At 37.3% G+C, this 26,192-nt stretch overlaps 1 protein-coding gene across 8 annotated transcripts in view; it reads right to left on the bottom strand.

Moving 5' to 3' along the window:
- map4k4 (mitogen-activated protein kinase kinase kinase kinase 4) overlaps positions 1 to 26,192 on the bottom strand; it is a 105,080-nt gene that overhangs the window by 3,685 nt on the left and 75,203 nt on the right. The window contains exons 13-32 of one of the 8 annotated variants that reach the window (XM_002934506.5): positions 24,790 to 24,951; positions 23,124 to 23,210; positions 21,222 to 21,455; positions 18,018 to 18,179; positions 17,078 to 17,308; positions 15,365 to 15,471; positions 14,510 to 14,661; positions 13,514 to 13,611; positions 13,310 to 13,318; positions 12,725 to 12,900; positions 11,591 to 11,711; positions 10,624 to 10,806; positions 8,995 to 9,112; positions 7,135 to 7,359; positions 5,735 to 5,878; positions 5,413 to 5,547; positions 1,936 to 2,036; positions 1,281 to 1,430; positions 504 to 663; positions 68 to 207 (exon numbers count right to left, since the gene is read on the bottom strand). In XM_002934506.5, coding sequence (XP_002934552.1) covers positions 68 to 207; positions 504 to 663; positions 1,281 to 1,430; positions 1,936 to 2,036; positions 5,413 to 5,547; positions 5,735 to 5,878; positions 7,135 to 7,359; positions 8,995 to 9,112; positions 10,624 to 10,806; positions 11,591 to 11,711; positions 12,725 to 12,900; positions 13,310 to 13,318; positions 13,514 to 13,611; positions 14,510 to 14,661; positions 15,365 to 15,471; positions 17,078 to 17,308; positions 18,018 to 18,179; positions 21,222 to 21,455; positions 23,124 to 23,210; positions 24,790 to 24,951 — 2,895 coding nt within the window. The remainder of the gene's footprint in view (positions 1 to 67; positions 208 to 503; positions 664 to 1,280; positions 1,431 to 1,935; positions 2,037 to 5,412; positions 5,548 to 5,734; positions 5,879 to 7,134; positions 7,360 to 8,994; positions 9,113 to 10,623; positions 10,807 to 11,590; positions 11,712 to 12,724; positions 12,901 to 13,309; positions 13,319 to 13,513; positions 13,612 to 14,509; positions 14,662 to 15,364; positions 15,472 to 17,077; positions 17,309 to 18,017; positions 18,180 to 21,221; positions 21,456 to 23,123; positions 23,211 to 24,789; positions 24,952 to 26,192) is intronic. The other 7 variants (XM_004911783.4, XM_004911785.4, XM_012957671.3 and 4 more) reach the window with 7 other exon arrangements.

The raw sequence follows: 26,192 nt of genomic DNA, 5'->3' as shown, positions 1-26,192 counted from the left end.
TCAGAAACTTTCTATATGACTGGGTGTGAATAAACCAAAATGCCAGCAATCCTAGTGATAAGTTTACCTTGTCATTTCGTTCGCACAAGAACTTGAGCCTTTGTGCCCTTTTGTGCATAAATACTCCATCAAGGTGGCCAGTTTCCACGGATCGAATCTCAATAGCTTTTTCACCCCATCCCATGATCTGGTTAGATCGGATATAAGCTGTGGAAAGAAACAAACCCACATAACAGTGAAAAATGGCATACACATAAAATACTGCAGATTCTTTTAATATTTTGACTGTTTCAGTCAGACATTTTTCAGTAATTGTACTACATAGTTTGGAAAAACATTATCACTGAAGTTAGACAGTCCCTATCAGGGGATATAAAGAACCAGCACCCTTCCTCTCAGAGAAGTCAGTTTGCACAGGAAACCATATGATGAAAATGTGCACATTTCTAAAAAGTATGATATTCCATTTTACTTTATCATGCTGAGTGATGTGTTATACATACCAACTGATGTAGGCATTTCTCCCCATTGTAGAACTACATCTTTGGTGATCCTGCCGTATGTATTAACATAAACTCCTTCATCTTCATAGCAAACCAGCAGTTCCATACCATCAGTATTTGGGAGAATGATGATTGCGTGTGGCTGAATGCTGCTCTGAATCTGAAAACAAGGGGTATATGCAACATTAAGCACTGCAGGGAAAGAATAAAATAATGGCTAGCCTGCATTATTAGGATTGGTGAGGCACACGCTCTAAATGAGAGTTAAAATGCACATTGTGCACACTGTGTTTTATAAGCATTTAAAAATGAGCCATTAGCCAGCAATGATAAACAGAAACACTACTACAGTATAAAACAGCTGGGGAAATAGCCAGTCATAAATCTCTGCTGGTTTATACAGGGTTATAAAATGAAAACCTCTTATAAAAATAGCACTTTGTTGCCAAGAAATAGATTATTTGTAGGAATTGAATTAGCAGATACAAAGATTTACATTTTTAATTGCAAGGTGTATGGCCAACCTTTACACCCCTTCAACAGGGAATAAGACTCCTAGCTGAAGACCCTTCCACAAGTCCGAGTCATTATGGCTAATATAATTGGGAGTCAAGCTGTGGAACGCTGACTTAGGAACAGGAAAATAACATTTACAGGACATTAAATTAACATTTCTTTAAAGGAGCACTACATTTGAGTAGAAGTAGGTTAGACATGTAACACATTTTAAATGCTTCCCACGTATGAAGATCCAGGAAAATGAATTTTAAATCTTACATGTGTTGGCAAGTAAATATCATAAACTGCGCCCGAGTCCACATCTACTGCATGAAACCCAGCACAGGAACCATAGATCACTTTCAGCCTCTGTCCTTCTTCCACAGTCAGGTCTACAAGGAGAGGTCTGTGTACTAAATCTCCGAATGACTGCAGGAGAGAAACACAACAACACATGAACTTACAGCACTGAAATCTGCCAACATTTATATAAAAAAACAAATAAAACACAAAAACAAAAAAAAAAACATTTCATATAAACATCTTTTCATATACATTCATCTTGGCCTGGTTTTTCTCATATACTCATAAAATACACAGAAGCTACAGATAATGTGTAAAATATATCCTTATAAACAGGCCACAGTGATTCCTAACTTATGAAAACGACACTAATTACCATCTATATAGATATTAGAATGATCTCTGATAGTCTTATTTATAAATCTTGATATAAACTGTAGAAACCACACAGACATATGTCACTCAAAATAAATGATCTGTGCTTTGGACAAGATAACAATAGCCATTAGCTCCTAAAGCTTCATGGTCCATCAGGTTTGAGGCTTAAACATGCACTGTGGCAAAATAGGAAAAATCCAAATAAGCAAAGATAAATGGGAATTTCTCACACAAATTAACATTGGTATCTTACCTTAAAGGCCATAAACTTGTGGTATGGTTTCGGTGCCCAGGCATACACCTCCACTGAACTTTTTAAAGCGATTACCAAAAACTTGATACGTTCATATTTTACTAAAGCAAAGAGATACACAACAGATGAATTACATAATTACAATTTGAAAACTAAAAATGCATACAAAGTAATTAATATCTTGTGTGTGTGTGTGTGTGTGTGTGTGTGTGTGTGTATAATATATATATATATATATATATATATATATAAAACAGTCCACACGACAGCACCACACTCCAAAATCTGCTGCTCTGCAGTTGCCCCTGTGCACGGGATATCATATAAATATCAAAATAAAACAGCCAGCACCAAGGGTCTTTGTGTTTCAAAAAATCTCTCGTGTATTAAAATTGCATGTACAACCGACGTTTCGGTCCCTTTTGGGACCTTTTTCAAGAAAGGGACCGAAACGTCGGTTGTACATGCAATTTTAATACACGAGAGATTTTTTGAAACACAAAGACCCTTGGTGCTGGCTGTTTTATTTTTATATATATATATATATATATATATATATATATATATATATATATATATATATATATATAATATATATACAGTGGCTTGCAAAAGTATTCGGCCCCCTTGAACTTTTCCACATTTTGTCACATTACAGCCACAAACATGAATCAATTTTATTGGAATTCCACGTGAAAGACCAATACAAAGTGGTGTACACGTGAGAAGTGGAACGAAAATCATACATGATTCCAAACATTTTTTTACAAATAAATAACTGCAAAGTGGGGTGTGCGTAATTATTCAGCCCCCTGAGTTAATACTTTGTAGAGCCACCTTTTGCTGCAATTACAGCTGCCAGGCTTTTAGGGTATGTCTCTACCAGCTTTGCCCATCTACAGACTGAAATCCTTGCCCATTCTTCTTTGCAAAACAGCTCCAGCTCAGTCAGATTAGATGGACAGCGTTTGTGAACAGCAGTTTTCAGATCTTGCCACAGATTCTCGATTGGATTTAGATCTGGACTTTGACTGGGCCATTCTAACACATAGATATGTTTTGTTTTAAACCATTCCATTGTTGCCCTGGCTTTATGTTTAGGGTCGTTGTCCTGCTGAAAGGTTTTGCATTTTGGCCAAAAAGTTCCATTTTGCTCTCATCTGACCAGAGCACCTTCTTCCACATGTTTGCTGTGTCCCCCACATGGCTTGTGGCAAACTGCAAACGGGACTTCTTATGGTTTTCTGTTAACAATGGCTTTCTTCTTGCCACTCTTCCATAAAGGCCAACTTTGTGCAGTGCACGACTAATAGTTGTCCTACGGACAGATTCCCCCACCTGAGCTGTAGATCTCTGCAGCTCGTCCAGAGTCACCATGGGCCTCTTGGCTGCATTTCTGATCAGCGCTCTCCTTGTTTGGCCTGTGAGTTTAGGTGGACGGCCTTGTCTTGGTAGGTTTACAGTTGTGCCATACTCCTTCCATTTCTGAATGATTGCTTGAACAGTGCTCCGTGGGATGTTCAAGGCTTTGGAAATCTTTTTGTAGCCTAAGCCTGCTTTAAATTTCTCAATAACTTTATCCCTGACCTGTTTGGTGTGTTCTTTGGACTTCATGGTGTTGTTGCTCCCAATATTCTCTTTGACAACCTCTGAGGCCGTCACAGAGCAGCTGTATTTGTACTGACATTAGATTACACACAGGTGCACTCTATTTAGTCATTAGCACTCATCAGGCAATGTCTATGGGCAACTGACTGCACTCAGACCAAAGGGGGCTGAATAATTACGCACACCCCACTTTGCAGTTATTTATTTGTAAAAAATGTTTGGAATCATGTATGATTTTCGTTCCACTTCTCACGTGTACACCACTTTGTATTGGTCTTTCACGTGGAATTCCAATAAAATTGATTCATGTTTGTGGCTGTAATGTGACAAAATGTGGAAAAGTTCAAGGGGACCGAATACTTTTGCAAGCCACTATATATATATTTTAAATGTATGCCAATAGACTGTGTAAAAATCCCAAGGAGAGGGGGAGATATCAATCGACTGTTATTGCAAAAGGAGGCCTTCTGGATTCACAAGCTGGGATGTGTTGCACCGAGGGGACTGAACACCACGTTGCAATTGAACTGTTTTTTGACAGAAAAATAATACCTATTAAGATGTATTACTGTATTATATTGACCCGGGTATAGATACTATAAATGTCATATAATCTATATGAATGTATTATATTTAAGCAAGGTAAAATTGTACGAATAGGAGTCAATGGGTTAATAATATGGGAAACTTTGGGACCATGGACATAGGAAACTGCATAGTCATGTATTGTTTTTAAATTTTACTAATTTAGCAAAATTGCACTTTATACGGTTCACATAATGTTCACATAATATACGATGTTGCACGAGTATTTATAGATGTGGGGGCAATTTTATACACATGTATGCTGTTTTATATTGTTGCAGTTTTAACTAGATTGGGGTATTGAATATGTGCAACAGATTTATTATGAAGTATGAATGCACTTTTATAAAATATATAATTGGTATATGGTATTAATGGTCACTATGGGGTTAATGTGCATATGATGTCACTGGCCCTCCCTGGATTCATGGGAGGAGGCTATTTAAACTGAGTTGTTGTATGTATTTGCACCTTGAAAAAGGTCCCAAAAGGGACCGAAACGTCGGTTGTACATGCAATTATAATACACAAGAGATTTTTTGAAATACAAAGACCCTTGGTGCTGGCTGTTTTATTTTGATATATATATATATATATTTTTTTTTAATATCTCTGACAGTTCCAAAACTACCACCTCAATGTGCTGTACAATACTGTCCTCTGCACATAAGCTGCAGAAAGTGTAATATAAAAGAAGATGTATTTCTAAGAAACTTTCCAATATACATTTATTACAAATTTCATTGGGTTTAAAGTTATTTGTAAATGTAATTTCTATTAATAGTAGTGTCTGTGTGGCTTTTTCAATTCTCTGCACTGCTGGTTCTTACTCCTTAAGGGCCGTGGTAGACGGGGAGATTAGTCGCCCGCGACAAATCTCCCCAATATGCCATCCCACCGGCTTGAATGTAAATCGCAGGTGGGATAGTATATGCGGCATATCAGGGAGATTAGTCGCCCACAACAAGGGAAATTTGTCGTGGGTGATAACAGTGTAGCAGAAGCCAACCCATTAACAGCCCCAGAGGACCTAACGTTTGATACACTGTTTTAAAAGTCAGACCCCGAAAAAAAAAAAGGGATAAACAAATGAACTGCTTTCAACTTCAATCACATCTGGGTACATGGCCCAATAAATGTGATCTCCGCAGAAAAAAACATCTGTTCAGGCAGTCTTTTCACAAAGATCTGCTTTAGAGAACTTAGCCACACATGAAAGCAAGAAATCAGTGTCAGGAAATCAGTCAGGAAAAGGAAAGAAAATGTGTTTGATTCTATACGTACCAACTTTGTAGTGCACACAGCCTTCCAAATCCCCAACTGTTGTCCATCCTTGTTTCTTCTCTACTTCAGGATCATTGTGCAAAATTTTATTCCTCAGCCAGGATAAGTAATATACTCTCAGCTTGTTCTTTTTCCCTAATGACACAAGATAAGTGCAATTAAGTTAATAATATAGATAACTATTAATACTGTTAAACTGCCATTTCATCAAAAACACTAAAAAAAAAGGGATTGTTCCTTATCTGACTTCCATGTTTTGAAAGACTAGTGTGTGTTTTGGAAAGCCCAATTTTAGTACTGTATAGCCACTCTGGGGTATTACCTGATATAGTTACCAAGACATTCAAGCCTTCAAGCACATCCATCTGCTGAAATCGCCTTCTGTTAATGAGGGGGTACACTTTCCCTTGTCCACTTCTATCCAACAGCATTAAACCACTTTCAGTTCCCACCAGCAAATTTACACCTGTACAAGAAAACCACAGACAATGTTTATTATACCTGCAATCTGAGCAGCTGAGCTGGATGATATGGAAAAACAATTATATGTTAAAGAATATAGAAATGTTCAAATTACTATGGATTAATTGGACCAAGAAAGAGATGGAGTCAAAAGGAAACACATACAGATGGTGCAGAGCTAAAACTAATGCTGGTACCATGTTGTGGAGCTTTACCACCCCGTTTTATCTGGCATGTTGTTTATATTTTCCCAACATAGCACTGATCAGTGTACAATGCCGATTCCCCATCACTACTGGATAGGCAGTACTCTAAAGCCCAAAGGGCATCTACCCATTATTGCAAATAATGTCAGCACAATTCCAATGTAAATGGTCAACTCATAAAGCAGGAAAAAGGTACTAATGGCAATTGCTAGCATGGGGCACCTAGACTGTTGGAAAGATCGCTATAATAGGACCTTTGTACAGAACAGTAAGCAACTTTGTTAAATCTAAAGGCAGTCTGTACAATAAAGTGTTTAATGCACGTTATAAACATGCATATTGATGTATAGACAGGGACGTGCATTTTAGCTACTGATGTTCTTTTCTGCAACTCAGCAGTCACAATGCCTTTTAGTCCTTATGCTTAAAGGTTGTGTTACATGTTGTCCTTTATAGCATATATCCTTACTAAATGTACAGATTCTAAGCATATACAAGTAGTAGCTTGGCCTTACAGGACATGTCAACCCCAAAAAGTTTTGCCTAATAGAAAAAAAAAAAATTCTAAGCAACTTTCTTATATAAAATTATTAAAAAGTTTCAGTGCTTTAACTTCTGGTTCTTTCTTTTTAAACAATGTTGCAAAGGTCAGTCTCCTCCAGCAAGACGGGTCTGTCAGGCTGCTGCCTTGTGTTACATTGTTTCATAAGTCAGAGCCACCAGGACAGAGAATAGAAAAGAACAGACAAAACAATGCTTTTAATAGCAATTATATATACAAATAACTCAAAACCATTACAAATTTGTCATGAATGCATTTTGCAAAGTTGCTAAGAATTGTGTTTTCTTTTATTAGGCAAAAAATTATATTCTGGGTTGACTTGTCCTTTAAACAAGCACAATATTCATTAGCAAAAAGACTATTTTTTAGAAAATGCATCATTTAAAATAAAGGAAGCAAACAGAGGGCTAAAGCAATGAATAATCACAACCAAAGATGTAAATCGTGATGCTAGACATAGGGCTTATAATGACAACATAATTAATAACCTACCCCACAATGCCGCACACAAAATCTCAGAATTAAATCTCTTCTTGTATTTGCGAATCTCTGGTGTATCACTTTGTGGCCGAGTATTTGTGGGATTAACATTAACAACTGATCCTTTCCTTGTAGGATCTTGCCTCATGGCATCCGGCCTTAGCGCTTCACTGGAAAATCCCACTAAAATAAAATTAGTATTTTTAAGGTTAGCTTCCAGTGTGCGCATGTATGTACCTGAAAGATATAAGCAATCATATGTTAAATGATATGGAATGCTCCGCAGTATTTGTACATTGCACATAGCAAGCAGGGTAGGGGAGGCAGGCCATGATACTGGGAAAGGTGTCATTTCATTGATTATGAACCACTGACTCCCTTCCAGCAGCCATTGAAGACTCCTTTTCATAGGCACTTCTGTTGTTTCCAACCAATTATAGTTGCTTTACACAAAAAAAGCAAACTAAATCCCACATGCAGAGCATGTTGGATTTCTTTCTCATAGTTGTATGGATTTTGTAATGGTAAAAGAGCTAAACTGCATGCATTCATTTGGCAATACTGGGTGTAAACATGGGTTACAGCATAGTGCTGCCCTAGAATGCATCAAAAACTCATTATTTTAAGAAATAAAATGCGCCCACTGCTCATCTTTCATCAAGGTGTCTGACTCTTATCAAGAGTTAAAAGAAAAGAATAAATTGCCAACAGAAAGAGAAAAAGAAAAACTTCAAAGCAAGGCCACACTGGTTGATCTGTCACTGACGGCCCTGCCACAGGGTAGTGGATAATTACAGTATTGTGAAGAAATAGGTGTTGCATTTCTCTTTCACTGCAGGGCTCGTTTGCCATTAGGTCGTGTAGCTGTCTAAATTAGCCCAGGGGGTTTCCAGCGATTAATCTAGGTTGGTTGAAGTAACTGAAGACTTGACTGCTGCCCTACGTTTGGTAAATTCAACAACAATGCAGAGGTTATTAGAAGCAGGGAAGCTGTTAGCCTGGAGCACAAGAAATACATACTACATATAATACAGCAGCATATATCTTAGTTACAACTACTATAATACAGGCCTGTCCTGTCCTGATACACTTACAAATGGCAAGGAATAAAATATAAACAAATGCAACGCAAAATCTACCCTTTATTGCTTTTGTTAAAGGAACAGTAGTTCCCCTTTTAGTATGATACAGACAGGAATTCTTAAAAAAAATTTGCAGCTGGTCTTTATTTTAAAATTTTGTATAAAATTTTCTGTATTCTGCAGCTCTCAGACTTGGAATTCTAACTGCTATCTTGTCACTAGTAATTCTCGTAGCCACCAGGCGACAACTGCAATTTAGATTGAAAGAGGAAAAGAAGAGGGACTAAAGAAAAAAAGCAATTAAAAGTATGATTAAAATTAACTGCCATAGAATGTATTTTTTGTTGCCAGGGTCAGTGACCCAGAAAATCACAGTGTATATTCAGTTGCAGGCTGGAAATAGGAAGAATGGGAAGGTAAATATTGGAATAAACAAAATAAATAAATAAATAATGCAGAACAAACAGAACCTTGCTTATAATATGTTGCCCAATAACACACAAAAAGTTATGGTGAACTTAAACACTGTTAACTTTGCCATATAATGAGTGACCCCTGCTGGACTGCTGTGGTGTAGCAAGACTGTGCCATAAAAAGGCAGTATATGGAAATAAAGTGACCTTAATACTGACACTTTTTAAAAGAAATTTTGTGAAAAGTCCACGGGTAAATGGAAAATTATAAATACACTTCTGGCACCTTTTATCAAAATGTATGACCTTAATTTGTTCAAGGCTCTTGTTAGAATAAATTACACGACTTGCCAAGCAGTCCCAGAATGAATGCTTACCTACTGACGTAACAGTTGTTCCACTAGATGGAGAGATCTGAAGTAACCTTGGATCTATGAACGGTGTGAAAGAGGAGGACGATTTGTGTTTCTGGAGAGTATTACTAGCTGACTGAGTCTGCAAGTAAAGAAAAAACAAAAATGTCAGTTCACTGCAGCATGAATAGTATTTGAAATATTCCAAAGAGTGAAGTCACAGATGGTGCATGTAACAAAGGGATGAATAAGTCCACAAAATATGGAGTCACACCTATTACCCTCATTATGCCACTGCAACCTGTTTCTCACATTGAGACTGTTGTGAACACGAGTGCTTACCATGTACTTTTATATTTTAAACAGTGATCACAATTACATAATGTTATTGTGACACGACTGTGGTAAAACCCATTATCAATTAAAAGAGCACATTAAAGCATGATGCAATAAGCACTGCTCTTGGGCAATATATATAAGAACGCAAAGAAAAGAAGCAAATTACAACCTAAATAACACAAGCAGTGCACATGTGATAATAGGAAGCTGGACTGTGCATTCAAACTAACATTGGAGGGAACAGAGATATGCCATTAATACACTTAATTGTTCTGCATCTCATGGCTGGCTGACTGACAAATAAAGTAAAAAGGTATACAAAATCTTATACAGAGACAGTACAGCTCTTTTGAATAAGGGGAATCATCACTGAGTTAATTTCAGGAATCAAGAAATACAGTAAGCTGAAGTTTCAGATATATGCAATACTTTGTTGTAGAGCAGGCTGCAGGGATCAATGCTAGTTCTATAACAGGGCTGAAGGCTGTCTATCTCCCATGCAATGATGTAATGCTATGACTGTGTATAAATGGCTGACTACACCCAATACCTCACAACTTACATAATGCAAAATAGATCCTATCTGTAAAAAGGGTCCATTTTCTGGTTATATCATCAGATCTCCTTACTCAATGTTTTATTGCCAGTGTGATCACAAATACTTTCTGCAAGTGCTGTAAAACTATCCTATTTCAACTTCTCCCCTAAATTTGTTAGTTGGTTAGTCCACCATAGATAAAATATTTATAGCATAGCAGTCTAACCCACCATGCTGCAGCAAATATTTTCTATGTAAACAGAAAGTATACCAGACAAAGCACAAAGAACAGTCTAGTTTAGGCAAGTAAAAGAATATCCCAAACTTTCACTTGCCATACTGAGTAATGTAATCTACTAAAGCTGAAGTATCTTTTAAACCAAAAATGTTATATAAATTCTAAGCTTAGTGCATGGAGTGATTGTTTTGATTTTTTTTTATAAGCATCCACCCTTAACTGATACAAAATAAAAACCCTTAGTTACAAACTAATCAAAACAAAAGGTGTCTTGGACAGATACAGATGAACATAGAGGAGGCCATTGGCTATAATTATCATATAGGACAACATGTGCATTTTGGCATGGGTAAACAAACATGCAGATGACAGTCAACACATGAAGATTTATGGTGAGATTTAGTATTTGTGGTTTCAGATGTTCAAAAAGAAAGGTGTTATACGGGACAGTGTTCAAGAGTAGACACAATTAAAGCCAGTGGGCATTTTCTGTCTAAGAATCTACTGTGGGGTTGTGTTACGGATTTAACAGACATACCTCATTAGCAGTTAGCTTGTCCTGGGGTGTCTGGGGGGACATGGTAGGTGTCGGTTGACTTGAGGTTGGGGAAGAAGTGGTGGAGGAGGAATGGCTTTGCTGTAAGAGATCTGGCAAGAGGTGAATACGACTCGCAAAGCCATTGCTCTCAAGTTGGTTGGCACGCTTTTTGTCAACTGTACTCTGTAGAAAAAACAGGCACACTTGTCTCGTTCAAGTGCTGCTTTAGAACAAACTAACCTCTTGTAACACTCCAAACTCATATTTACAGTTTTACTATAGGGAAAAATTCCCAGAATCGAACAACTTCATGACTCGATGCTGCAGGAAAAGGTGAAGGGTTTGGGGTCGGCTGAAAAATAGGTACTTTTCCAGCATTATTTCTTCTCAACCCCATTTTATTATGGCAGACAAAATGTACCAATTAAAATTGCATTAATTCGTAAACAGTTCTTGAGATTGGCATAGACAGTAATAATTTAGGAAAATGATAAGCACCCTTAACCTAGCCACTGTACCACCAAGCATGAAGTCATAAATGTATTCCAGGTAACAGAAAGACTATTACTAGGGGATGTTACTATAAAGTTCAAGCACCAGTCAAACGTTAGTGTCTTTAGGAAAGCACTCACTAGTTAATTTAATCGGCCCTGTGCCTTTATTGAACTCTTACACATGAACATATGTTTGTGCTTTTGTTTTCTTCATAACGAAATTTAGTGCTGCACAGTCCCCTGGCTCAGGAAAACCATAGAGCAGTAAGGAAATTAGTGAAGAGGGAGTTCATGCAGACATGCAGGGATTAGCCAATGAGTGGGCTCAGTTAACTAATGCGCATGCAAAAAAAGAAAAAAACATTGCCTATGGTATGGATTCTAGCTGCCAATACATAACACAAACATGATGTAGAAATGGACAGCATGAATAGATGAGTTGGTTAGACAGCTTTCTGAATGCAAATCAGTACCTGTCGGACAATTAAAGTGCCTTCTTTAGATGGGGTCATGGCAGGTTCACTTTCGACATCATCATGTACGATCATGGTTTTCACAGACTCCGTTTCTCCATTGCTTAAATTCAAAGATGACCTATATATAAAAAGAATTATTGCATGGAGATTGTTACTGAAGTCCATTCAATAAGGCAATCACAGAGAAAAGATTTGGCTCACTGTACCACATTTTTGGGGAGAAAAACACCACAAAGCATTTGGATTATTCAATTACAAAAAAAACGATTTTATGTACACCTCCAGTGTATTTATAGCATAAAAATACTCTGTTGCTCCTTTTACTACACACCTTTTACTCTGTGCTACTTAAATTTTCTACTGGTAAAATGACAGTGGCTCAAAATATATACTTCTTCATTTTATCCCCAAAAAACACCTTATATGTACCAAAAGTTCCGGATATTGTTCAATATATTAAACACAGAGCTTCCCAACTGGAGGGAATATTTACAGCTCTGATTTATATATGCATTTGATATCTTGTTATAATCTGATGTCCTGTTCTTGTGTCAACTGGTTGTTGGATAATAGTCCAACAATGTAAAAGGCTGTGTACTAAAATGATATACGGTAGTGTTGCTAATTAAATCCCCTTAATAATACTGATAGATACATTATCTGGCAATAGTACTGTACCTGGTAAACCACCAAAAAAGTGTACATGATGTTGAGTTGGCAAAACCATCTCCTATAGATGTTTTTATTTATACAGTTTCAATCTAACTTCATCTCACTGTTTATCTTCTGTTGAGTTGAGGAGTTTGTGTTAGAACCTGGGAAAATTAATAATGTTTATGACCAGCCCCTATCTAATCATACCTAATGACCAACTGTCGCCAAAACAACTGAAAAGCAGTAAAAATACTGCAGGGCTAAAGTCAGTAACCCAATACTATATCAAAGGTTCCAGTTAACATGAAGGCCCTAAAGCTCCAACAAATGTCCACTTTCTTAAAGACTGCATTGTAGAATTCAGAATGTAAATATTTAGAAACTTCAGGATTTCCATTATACCAAGAGAAATAGATCTAAGGTGAACTGCTTCTTAAAAAATATTTGTAATAACTTTTCAATACACTGTTTACATACATAGCTCTAGCATCCTCTGGGCCTGAAGTCGATTCATCTGCTCCTTCCTGTTCCATGTCATCATCCTCCTCATCTGTAGTACCAGACTCTTCACTGGATGAGGAATAGTCAGTAACTTTGTGAAGTGGCCGAACATCATCTACTGCTCGAAGCTCCTTAGCGAGTGCAGTAAGATCCTATTAAGAAACCATACTGACCAGATGAACAATAGGATACACAATTAAATAAATAATTCTTTAAAGTTCCAGTATTCCAATACAGCCGAAACCTTTGCTAAACAGGCTGTTGCTCCTGTGCCCCTGTTGTATGTAACACTACATAGCATGAACATGGAGGACACCTCACACTGCGGGTGTCCTCCTGACACCTGTAACAAATAAATATGCTATGCGGAATATGGTTATAGCCTGACCAAAATTATTTTGGCCACTTGATCCAGCTTGAAATACATGAAAAAATTCTTGATTTACACATTTGCATAACAATTCTCAGCACAATACAGTGTCACCTATTTAACAGGCAGCAACAGCAAAGTGCAAATCATTAGTGTATATGATCTTACACTAGGTGATGTGTATTACTCACCACTTCTCCCTGAAGAGTACAAGTTCACAGGAAATGTGAGCCCAAGGTTCAAGCAGAGACAAATGAGAAAAAGAAAGTTAACTCAATTAGAGGATGCAAAAAGAGAAACACTACTGTAACACCTTATTATGAAAAATAGATTGAAAATCAAAATACGCAAATTATTTTGGAGATGTCTAAGAAAATGAGTTCTGTTGTACTTACAGGAGCTTTGGCCTGTCTAACTGCTTCTTTCTTCTCTTCAGACTTTTTGGCTGTGTTTTCATGTCGTTGAGATGGTGAGCCCTCAGATTTTGAAGATGCTAAAAAAAGATATAGTTGAACAGATTTAACAGATTGACAGATTTAATGAAGATTTAAAGAACTGAGTATATGAGTCATATTTTATTTTGAACTTGACTGCAATTTGTACTTGGGAAATGCAGTTTTAATTAATATATATTTTTTAATGGTTTTCTTCACATATATTCTAGCAAGCCTGGTGTCCTTTTTGTTCTTTTATTTTATCCATACTGCATAAATGTCTGAGGAACACAGAAGCTAGCTTACTAGAAATATTTTCTTTTATCGAACACAATATATCATGCAGCAAATTAGGAGCCCACTTTTAAAACTCTAAAGAGCAATTCAGAGCCATCTGGCTATGAATATTTGATTGCAGCCCATATGAAAACCTAACAACATACCATTAGCAACATGTTTAGATTCAGTCTAGTCTGTCTTCTACAAATCAGTGAAATGAAAATTCAGAAATTCACAAATTCCTCTCCTTTGTCAGTGACATTTTCAAAAAAGGCTCTTCTCAAAGAAAATCAAAGTTGCATAAAACCTTCACAATTCCCTTCTTCATTTTAATAAAGCCTCAGACAAAATAATTATTTGTCCATTAGTTTTAAGCTACAAGAAAACACCCTCTCTTTAATCAATTCACACTCAAGTCATGTCTCATTTTGAACCAGATGGCCAGCCTGTGCACTATTAACAACCTATCACTTCTTTTCGATATCTGCCCCTGGTAACCAAGAAATATGTCACAGAATGGATGTAACTGAAATATTTGAAACTGTCCTGGAGTTGGTTTCTACTTAGTAATCTACTTAGTAATTAGTTGGCAATACAAAGGTGGGAAAGATGTGTGTACATGATTTAAAAAAAATAAATAAAAAAACAAAAAAATAAAAATAAACAGAGGCGTCTTACATCTCATCCGGAAGCGCTCTCCAGATCCACTCTGAGATCCTGGGTGGGATCCTGCTTGGGATCCAGAGTTACTTGATCCTGACGAGCTACCACTACCCGGTCTGGGCACAAGCTTCTCTACTCTTTCCCAAAGAAGTCTAGGCTCAATATTGCTTTTCATGGGACAACAAAGAAAAGGCTTCAGTTAAAAACGAATATTCCCAAGCAAAGTTACAGAATGATTACAAATACTCTTGTAACTTGGGATGAAAAAACACAAGATTAGTCAGAGAAACTTTAACATTAGGGATACAGAACATGAGCTTCAGATTTACGTATAGCAGAAAAACGTTTCATGTTAATCTCTCGAAGTGCATTTTAAGCACCTTTGCGATTAATGTAATACCAATTATATACATGCAGGTCTGCCCTTTTGAGGTTGGGGAGCTGGCAAAACAGTTGGCCATTCTTTATTTTTATACCATTACCTACATAAAACGCTAATAAAAGGCACTAAGGTAGCCCAGGTGCAGTAACCCATAGCAACCTTTTAGATATTCACTTAAACAGATGGCCAGTAAATTATACCTGCTAAATGGTTGCTATGGGTTAATGATTCTACCCAAACTTAGTTACAAAAACTTATTACAAAACCCCTTAAATGTACTATGCATTACTAAAAGGCTGATGTCATCTGAAAACAGTATCCTAAAGCTTTCTCCTTTGCAACACCTAGATGTATAGAGTTGCTGCAGTCCCTTTTATTGTTCTGGGTGCTTGTACAAGCACCAACACATACAAGACTTCCTATTTTGTGCACTGCATAGAATGCAATCTCCACTCTAAACTTTGTAGAAGGTAAGAATTTGCTCAAACCTTGTGGAATTTCTCTGACCAGCTTGGGTATTTTGCTGCCCACTGCCCTGCAGTGGTGAATCTTTCCGTGACAATACTGGAGATCTTGATGTTGTCCTCACAGGCACCTTAGGTTGGAACAGAGAAGAAAGCGCCTCAGAATGGAAAATAGTTTTTGGAACTCAAATAGACAAAGCTTTTAAGCCATCTCCCTAAGAAATGTTACAGTACATGTTTGTACCTGTGCTTTGTGAATAATATACTCTACACCATTTGCAGGGTGTATCTAAGCTACTGCTTTATTCGTTATTTAATTAGCGTAGAAGCCAAATCTCAGAACTAGTGTGATACCACTTTTACTGGCCATGTTCATCACAGTTGCCCTTTGATCCATGAAACATACTGAAGTTAAATGGCATGTTAAAGCAAAGCTGGACAAGTAAGGAAGCTGACAATCAGAAGTAAGGAAGCACAGAAATGCACCACATAATCATGAGGTAAGACTGCTAAATGTATCAGTTTGACTAAGGGCATCAAATGGACAGTAAAGAACAGAATTGCTCTTTGGTTATAAGAACATTGTGATATGAAATGGTAACGTGTAACATATAATTGATTTTTAGCTTTTTATTGTTTGGTACAGGCACAGGACCTGTTATTCAAAAATCCTGGTGTTTTCTGGATAAGGAATCTTTTCCAAATTTGGATCACCATACTAAATCTGCTAAAAATAATTTAAACATTAACAACAGGATTGTTTTGCCTCCAATAAACTAATTATTTCTTAGATGGGATCAAGTACAAGGTACTGCATTATTATTAATGAGAAACTGTAATAATTAAAAAAAAAAAAAATAATTTGACTGAAATGGAGTCTATGGGAGATGGCCTTTCCATAATTTGGAGCTTTCTAGACAGAGTGTTTCCAGATAATGGATCTGTATCCACCTAGTCCTAAAACAAAGAACAAAAAGTGATAATATAAGTATGAGGTTTCACCTATACTAGGCAAATGTCAGCATGGTCATTTTGGGGTATAGTATATAGTTGAGTTCCTTCAAGCTAAATGCACAATGCTGAGTAAAATTTCCATCCTGTAGTTTTCAGTTGATGAATGGTACTGCGAGCTGCAGGTTGAAGATTCATGGCCTAAAAGGTGGGGCAGGGGGTAGACACTGGATTCCTTGTTAAATATGGTCTTGTATTCCACAAAAGCTTACAAACTTTATAACTGTAAACACTGGATGGCATACTCCACAGCCTCTCAGGTTATATTTACAGAAAAATACGTAGAGCAGCAAATGGCAAAGGTGTATCTCCCATAGAAGTTCACCGTACTCCTTTAGGACTATGCTGAAAAATGCATACTGTTTCAAACGTTTACTTGGACTTTTCCTACAGATTTTTTTTTTTTAAAGGGGGTGGGGCTGTCACCCCAGAGAGATGTTCATTGCATTTCAGAGATCAGTGTCTGGTCTGCAACTCGACCACGGTTAGTAGCCCATTTTATTGCTATCTACAAAATGGATTCAATGACGAATGATACTGCACGTTGCAAACGATCCCTGAATAACGAGTTTTTAACCGAACATCTCGTAGAATGCAATACACCCTTGTTTTAATCATTGTACAGGCAATTCCAACATTCCATTGTACAGGCAATTCCAACCGAGTGGCTAGTAGTTAAAATCTAACCCTTAACAGGAATCTACTGTTCTTCTTTCTAATCCTTACCCTTGGAGGCACCTCGTCACTGTCTGATCGAGCCCAAACCCTTTGGGTTGGCTCAGAGATTTCAGACTTAGGGTCAGAACCCTGACTTTGCACTTCACTGCGTGAAGTTTGGTGCGAATCCTGAGATCGTAGAAGGTGAGGTGCAAATTTGGGAGAAGGGTCACTGAAGGAATGGGATCGCGAGACAGGGGATACATTGTTCTTGAGGGATGCCAGATGAGACCACTGTACCTTACAAGAGAACAAGACATAACACATTTAAATGGAAGCTCTTCATATTGGGTTCTCTCACTAAGCTCAGCTAAGGGCAAAACAAAAAAAACAAAACTGGGACTGACATAAGACGGCAGAGACAAGTTTTGTAATGAAAAATGGTTTGAAAATGGACTGAACTGCTGTTAATGTGTTATATAGCATATGATTGCATGCAGTAACAGGATTTAAATGAGCACCAGTGCCCTCAAAACATTTCACTAGCTTCAAATAATCTCTTATAATATCTATTTTTTTTTTAATAATAATTTATACATTTTGGTATAATCTATGGCAAACTATAACTTAAACATCTCTTGTTTCTATGTGAAAAAGAATTCTAAAACAAAGACTAATATTCATATTTATTTAAGTAATAAATTGAGCTCTGTATATGCAGCAAGCGAACATCAGTAAGCAATTCATTGGTATAAGAAATAGCCTAATTAGCCTTAATTTACCTTTACATTTACATAATAAAGATATTTTCTCCTATTTATAAGCCTTATTTAATAAAAATTAAGTGGGAAACAATTTGCTTTAACATTCAAGGATTTCTACTATTCAACACTAGTGCCATTGACTGCAACGAACAGTAGTAAAAGTTCCAATAATAATAGTGAAAAAAGTGAAAAGAAACATAACAATTATAGGAAAAAACATCTTTTAAAGCTAAATTTTAGGATACCTGTGGTTCCACTGGTCTGTGCATGGCAGGTTGAGCAGGCTCAGAATTTCCATTGGAAAATGATTCGGATCTTGAAGGCACTAATGGCTCTAAAACTCTTCCTGGTTGCTTAGCCTGGGCTTCAGGGGAGCCTTGGTTTGCTTTCCTAAGGCGCTCCTCTGCCTGAACCACACAAAAACCAACCAAACATTGCAACAGAGTAGATGGAAAATTCATCCCTACCCTCATATAACTTGATAATGTGTTTACAACTAAATATTATACTGTGTACAAAAACATGAAGCATTTAAATTAAGGAACAAGATCCCGTTTAACATGAGCTCAATTAATTGGGATTGTGCAGAACATACCTATTGCCTATTGTTGTAATTACCAAAATCTAATGTTTTTGTTATTTCCTGACATAAAACAAGGCAAACAGGGAACCTGAAGCTACTTCATGTTTGGCCCTTGTGAGGTAGATAATTAACAGTGAGGGAGATCTTTATTAATATTATACAGTTGCAAGAAAAAGTATGTGAACCCTTTGAAATTATATGGATTTCTGCACAAATTGGTCATAAAATGTGATCTGATCTTCATCTAAGTCACAACAATAGACAATCACAGCCTGCTTAAACTAATACCACACAAATAATTAAATGTTTCCATGTTTTTATTGAACACACCATGTAAATGTTCACAGTGCAGGTGGAAAAAGTATGTGAATCCCTAGACTAATGACATCTCAAAGAGCTAATTTGAGTGAGGTGTCAGCCAACTGGAGTCCAATCAATGAGATGAGATTGGAGGTGTTGGTTACAGCTGCCCTGCCCTATAAAAAACACACACCAGTTTTGGGTTTGCTTTTCCCAAGAAGCATTGCCTGATGTGAATGATGCCTCGCACAAAAGAGCTCTCAGAAGACCTACGATTAAGAATTGTTGACTTACAGGAAAGGGTTATAAAAGTATCTCCAAAAGCCTTGCTGTTCATCAGTCCAGGGTAAGACAAACTGTCTGTAAATGGAGAAAGTTCAGCACTGCTGCTACTCTCCCTAGTAGTGGCCGTCCTGTAAAGATGCCTGCAAGAGCACAGCGCAGAATGCTCAATGAGGGGAAGAAGAATCCTAGAGTGTCAGCTAAAGACTTACAAAAGTGTCTGGCGTCTGCTAACATCCCTGTTAGCGAATCTACGATACGTAAAACACTAAACAAAAATGGATTTCATGGGAGGATACCACAGAAGAAGCCACTGCTGTCCAAAAAAAACATTGTTGCACGTTTAAAGTTTGCAAAACAGCACCTGGATGTTCCACAGCAGTACTGGCAAAATATTCTGTGGACAGATGAAACCAAAGTTGAGTTGTTTGGAAGAAACACACAACATTATTGGGCACATTTACTAATCAACGAACGTCCGAAAAGCGTCCAAATGCGTTTTTTTAGTAATAATCGCTTTTTTGCGATTTTTTCTGTCGCCGTCGGGCCTTTTTCGTCGCCAAAAAATCAGATTGGTTTTTCCGACGTTTAGAATTGCTCAATACGAAAAAATTGAGACGGCGAGGAAAAAGTCGCACAAAATACGATAAAGTCGTGACGTGTGCAAAATATGAAATAAACGCGACGGCACCGAAAAGTTCACAAAATTTTCATTTCCAATCAGATTTTTTCACATTCGGGAATCAGATTCGTGGATTAGTACATGTGCCACTATGTGTGGAGAAAAAGAGGCACAGCACACCAACATCAAAACCTCATCCCAACTGTGATGTGGTGGTGGGGGCATCATGGTTTGGGGCTGCTTTGCTGCGTCAGGGCCTGGACGTATTGCTATCATCAAAGGAAAAATGAATTCCCAAGTTGATCAAGACATTTTGCAGGAGAACTTAAGGCCATCTGTCCACGAGCTGAAGCTCAGCAGAAGATGGGCGTTCCAACAGGACAACGACCCAAAGCATAGAAGTAAATCAACAACAGAATGGCTTAAACAGAAGAAACTACGCCTTCTGGAGTGGCCCAGTCAGAGTCCTGACCTCAACCCAATTTAGATGCTGTGGCATGACCTCAAGAAAGCGATTTACACCAGACATCCCAAGAATATTGCTGAACTGAAACAGTTCTGTAAAGAGGAATGGTCAAGAATTACAGCTGACGGTTGTGCACGCCTGATCTGCAACTATAGGAAACATTTGGTTGAAGTTATCGCTGCCAAAGGAGGTTCAACCAGTTATTAAATCCAAGGGTTCACATACTTTGTCCACCTGCACTGTGAATGTTTACATGGTGTGTTCAATAAAAACATGGAAACATTTAATTATTTGTGTGGTATTAGTTTAAGCAGACTGTAATTGTCTATTGTTGTGACTTAGATGAAGATCAGATCACATTTTAAGACCAATTTGTACAGAAATCCATATAATTCCAAAGGGTTTTCTTGCAACTGTATATTCACCAACTATATACACCAATTCTACATCTATTATACCTATTTTACACAACTCTATAAGTACATTTTAAGTACACTTGATTACAGTAAAAATAAATACATATCTCTTATCTCACTAACTTGGAAGAATTGCAAGCAGTGCTGCAAACACTAATAATAAAACACTTAAAATTTTTCTCTCCCTAATGACCAATTTTAGTGTGATCTGACAAAGCAAATTATCATAAAGGTTAGTGAGCACCTAACAGTAATACATCTAGCGATTTTGCATACGACATCAGTCAGAAAACTGATTGGGCAGGTTTGAAAATTTTCGTTGTTGACAATTGCAGTTGTCCACTGTCCAACTCCTAGTTTTCCTAACTTTAACTAGACAATATCATTTGAAATGGTCGTTTTCGTTAATGGACAAGTCATACTTTTAAACAATCGTTTCAGGATAAAAATCTTAACATGTATGGCCAGCTTTAGTTTCAGTGCCGGTTTGTCTACAGAAGAAAGTTAATCATGCTAATCAATCATTCATTTAGTGATAGCAAATGTTTCTGGATATGGACACATTTTAAGACAAATATTGGAAGCTGTGCCACCATGCAGTTTAGCGCTGTGGCAAATATATATTTTAGGGACAATATCCCTTTAAATAGAAAGCAGGTCATGGCAGATCTGCAGTTTCATCCATCAACACATAATGTAAACATTAGAATGGAGAACAGAAACAGCAGCAGTACAAGGCCTGAACTGTAAGCAAGCATATACACTGCAGTAAACCCCCACCTCTCGTATTCGTTCTGCTTGTTCATAATGAGGCTTGGGTTCTTGGGTATGGTATGTTTGCTTGCTCCTTTCCTGCTGGGACAGTGGAGGCTGCTGGGGCTGGGGCTGCTGTTGTGGTGGCTGCTGCTGTCTATGATCATGCTGTAGTGACATGAGATAGGCCTGCTCTTGCTGCAACTGACGCTGAAGTCTTTCAGCCTGGCGGTGCTCCTCCATTTCACGCCATCTATACTCCTAAGGGTTACAGGAAAGGTCATAGAAAGTTTTTACAAGAATAAACAATACAGGAAGACATTAATACAGAGTATATTCATATATACATACACACAGACAAAAATAGACTGAATGATACATAAAATGATAATTGTTGCTAAAATATAATTCTCAGTATGATAATGTACAAATGCAAATCTCCTCTACCTCTGTTGCCTTTTTTTGACATACTGGGAGTGTTAGTTCAGCAACAAATGGGGGGCTATTAGTTGAAAAACAGTGTTTTTAGAGACACAGTACATTCTCAGAGATACTTTAGTAATTATGGTTATTTGTAATGGTAGCTTAGAAATTCTGAATTGTGTAACCTGCAAAGAATCATATTTACTCTTAATTATTAAATGCCTCTAATCACACAGGGCCTTTCAAACTTCCTCGCGTCAGTACTACTAGCTATTTATTAGAGCAGCTAAAATCTATCAATGAATAACACATTTAATGTTCATAAAATATTTTGCAAGTAAATGTGTTCCACTAGAGAGCAAGCTAACCCCATGTTATAAGAGAGGCGTACAGCCTCATTCCTTCTTAGCTGAAACATCTGGTCTGAGCATTCCAATTGATGACAGCCAAAGTTTGTCAATGGATCTGGATGGTAAGAGTTTTGGTTCAACAACAGCTGGGGGGCTTCAGGACAGACATCTGACTTGCACTAGATATCATGTTACAAACGCATCAGTATGATAAATGGTTAGCAGAATGTTTCAAGGGCACTTTTCCACTAAACTGATCAATGTTTCAGTTTACTGCAGTTATAAGGATAACAAACATTACCCTTAATCTATACAATAGTATAATGATATACAGCACTAAAAGTCTTGGTGGGGGCATACTTGGTCTGTTGAATTAGCATGCAAAAAGGATGACAGTTCTATTTGCACATGGCCCCAGATAGTTCAAAGTGTGTCAGATGACTGTTCAGGCTCTACAGAGGGCAAATATCGAAATTTCTACTTGCAATATCAACTGTTGATCAAAAATCATTTAATTCCATCAAGATGACAAATTTGGTCAAAATGTGTAAGATTTTTTTTTTTTGTAAAAGATGCCATTTGCCTATTTGGGCAACAATGGGGTGGAGAGTGTCCTTGTAACTTTAAACCTTTAGGAATTACTGTATTGCAAAGAATATTTCACTTAACATACCACACAAGGATAATCCATGGGCCGCATATGTTGCTTTTTAAGTATGAAAACATGGCTATTTGATTTGATTCCTAGAAAGCTATGTTTTAATCAGGTTCTGCATAATCCACTGATGCATTTACATCTAATCACATTATACTGTGTTGTTCTGGGAACGGCACTTTAATATAGCTTGGCACTTTCTACATAACTGGAATTGACAATACAGCATTTGTGGGTTAATATACCTTTGATATGCCACACAAACACATTTCCACCCCACACATTTGGGTTAAAAATTCAAATTAGACATCACAAGGAGAGTTCACATGTTATGTGAGTGCACCCAGAAAATCTGAGTGTCTGTGCTTGTCAATCTCCATTATGTGACAAAACACCTCATAAACTGCCTATGGTTGTTTACACAGCTTGTGCAGCTGCACTGAACAAGGCTGGCTTTTCGACTTGTTAGTTACAGCACCAATGACTGTCAAAGAGCTTTACCAGTAACATGGCCTGCTCCTGAAGCAGCTGCTGCTGAAGGATTTCTAAGTGCCGCTGCTCCTCCTCCAGCTGTCTTCGGATATACTCCTGTCACACAAAATTTCCTACAGTTATTTTTCTTCCCCAAAACCTGTTGCGATGATTTAATTCTAGCAAAGCACACATTGCCTGAAAATGTGCTAGGGAAAAATTCTACACTTCTACACACCTACATTTCCTATGTATGTATGCTTTTGACAGTACTGCCCATTTACTACACACAAAAAATGTTTGCACCTATTTTTTTTTTTTTTTTTTAATTTAAGGAAAACCTCCCTGTAAGGAATAACCACTGTTTTAAAGGCATTCACATAAAAATGCAGCACCAAAAAAATGAGTAAGTTGTAAAGTAGTGTTGAAGAATTAAATATTTGGAAATGTTAAACTGTATATAGAAGGTTATATTTTTTTTTTCAGATCCAATATTCAGAGGTGCTACTGCAATAAGGTGGGCTTTCTTGTGCTCCGAGCAGCCTCTTGGTTGGCTCTTTCACCTCTGTTCACTTCATTAAACTTAATATATAGTGTTATTAGTTTTTGCTAGTTTTTTTTTTCCTTGAGTATTCTTTTTCCAGGATATTACATGCCCTGTATCTACTTATATCCAACACAAAGAATGGCAGTTCCATTTACGCTAAGAAGATTTCCACAAGAGGTGCATACAACTGACACTAGCAGTGCTTAGCCATTATTGAGTTTGCATCTATTTAATCTCTCCTGCATTTACAGTTGCGGAAACCCACGTGGGGCCAAGATTTAGCCCCTACAATGGCATCAACCTTCTTCTTTGCCTGTACTTGGAACCATTGTGCTGGGCCAGTTGCAGGCACACATGGTGGATATGATTTCTGAATTGCAAAGTCTAGCGTGTCTTTGCCGATATCCATCATGGGTGCCTGCACCAGGGCCAACAAAATGGTTCAAGGCGCAGGCAAAAAAGAAGGACGATGCCTGCATATCAGCTGATATTCAGCCTGCGTTATTTCTCATCAGTTCACTTGAAAATTGCTATTATAAAGATACCTATTATGTGTTTGCATTGTGCTACAATATGGGTAACTCTAAAACACAAACTACAGGTATCAGACCCCTCATCCGGAAACCCGTTATCCAGAAAGCTCCAAATTACAAAAAGCCCGTCTCCCATAGACTCCATTTTAGTCAAATAATTCAGAATTTTAAAACTGATATAAAGAAAAGAAAAAAAAAGATATAAATAATCTTTTTTGGATGCAAAACAATACTATTGGGGTTAATTAATGTTTTATTGATTTTTTTTTAGCAGACTTAAGGTATGGAGATCCAAATTGCAGAAAGACCCCTTATCCGGAATACCCTTGGTCCTGAGCATTCTGGATAACGGGTCCTATACCTGTACTAAACTACAGCCAATTTAACTGAACACAAATGGCAGAATCCTAACATCAGTTTGACTATAACAAGAGCAACTTGATCCACTGCTGCTTTTCCAAGTAGTAGAAAGCCAGCCATCACCAGATTATCACTACTAGACCAGGGCATAGGGTACATTACAGAATTGTTATAGAAGATATGCTACCAAGTTACATTTTTGGATGCAGCCAATTTGTAAAGAAATCAAACACACTAGTAAAAATGCATTGCAAACCTGCTCTCTTTCCACTCTTCTTTTCTCTTCCTCTGCTCTTCTCCTTTCTTCCTCTTCCTTGCGCCTTCTTTCCATCTCCTCCATTCTCTTCTTTTCCTCTTGCTCTCGCCTTCTTTGTTCTCGTTCCTGCTGCCGACGAGCCTCACGCTCTCTTCTTTGTTGCTTTCAAAGAAAAAGGGGCCTTGTCACTTATTAAGGAATATTAATGATAATTTAAGATAATGGAAGAATAACATACCGTAGTTAGTTACAATATTAGACAAAGTTGTGTCAACTGCCAATTTGCCACTTTTAACGGCATAAAATATAAAATATATTCTGTTTTTAAATGTGCCAAGTTTCTATTATTTTTACACTAAGTTACATTTGAGAAATGAATATCCATGTTTTCTTATGTGTTCATACTTTTGGGTGCAAGCTGCCTCATTGTTTGAGATTTTCTACAGCTAATAAAGAGTACATTATATTGTTACAGGAAAACTATACCCCCAGAATGAATACTTAACCAACTGATAGTTTATATTACGTTAAGGGACCTATAATAGAATCACGCCAAACTGGAATATATATATCAGTAAATATTGTCTTTTTACATCCTCTCTCTTGAGCCACAATTTAGTGATGGGCTGTGTGCTCCCTCAGAGATCACATGACCAGAAACAATCCAGCTTTAGCTGTAACAGGAAGAAGTGTTGAAGCAAGTGTTGAACCAAGTCCATTAATTGGCTGATGGGGCGTAGCATGTATGCGTGCCCTGGCTTGTTTGTGTGCACTGTGAATCCTATCATCCCGGGCGGCCCTTAACTCTTAAAATGGCAACTTTCTCTTTAGGATTACCCAATAGCACATACTACTAAAAAAAGTATATTTTTATGAAAATGGTTTATTTAGATGAAGCAGGGTTTTACATATGATCTTGTTTATGCATTATATTTTTATAGAGATCTCCACTGTTTAGGGGTATAGTTTTCCTTTAAACACAATTATCTTTGACTGCTTTTGGATGGGCCTATTTTTTATTTTAAAGCACTTTAAAAAACTTAAAAACTTAAAAAAAAAAAAAAAAGTATGCTGGTTGCCTAAGTATTCAGCACCTTTGTTCTGGAAGCTCTGTACACATGAGAAAAACAAATTCGATAACAAGATATAACCGCCTTATAATTGGCCACTCCCAGTGAATCTTTCCAAACAAATGTAGATCTCTCAGGCAGAATATTGATGGTTAAGAGATCATTAGCAAGTTTGTGAATCTGAAGGGAAAGCAGTGAAAATAATGACCCAAAGTGGAATATATAGAAGTAATACAAAGGTTCTGCCTTTGAAGATTTACAAGATCAAGTGCAACAACAAAAGCACTACTACAGACATAATTTGAGCTCTGGGCATCCTGACAGCATTTTTTA

Source organism: Xenopus tropicalis, chromosome 2, assembly GCF_000004195.4.
Source record: "Xenopus tropicalis strain Nigerian chromosome 2, UCB_Xtro_10.0, whole genome shotgun sequence".
NCBI lineage: Eukaryota > Metazoa > Chordata > Amphibia > Anura > Pipidae > Xenopus > Xenopus tropicalis.
Note: the sequence above shows the minus strand (reverse complement) of the source record. Positions and strands in the feature narration are given on the sequence as shown.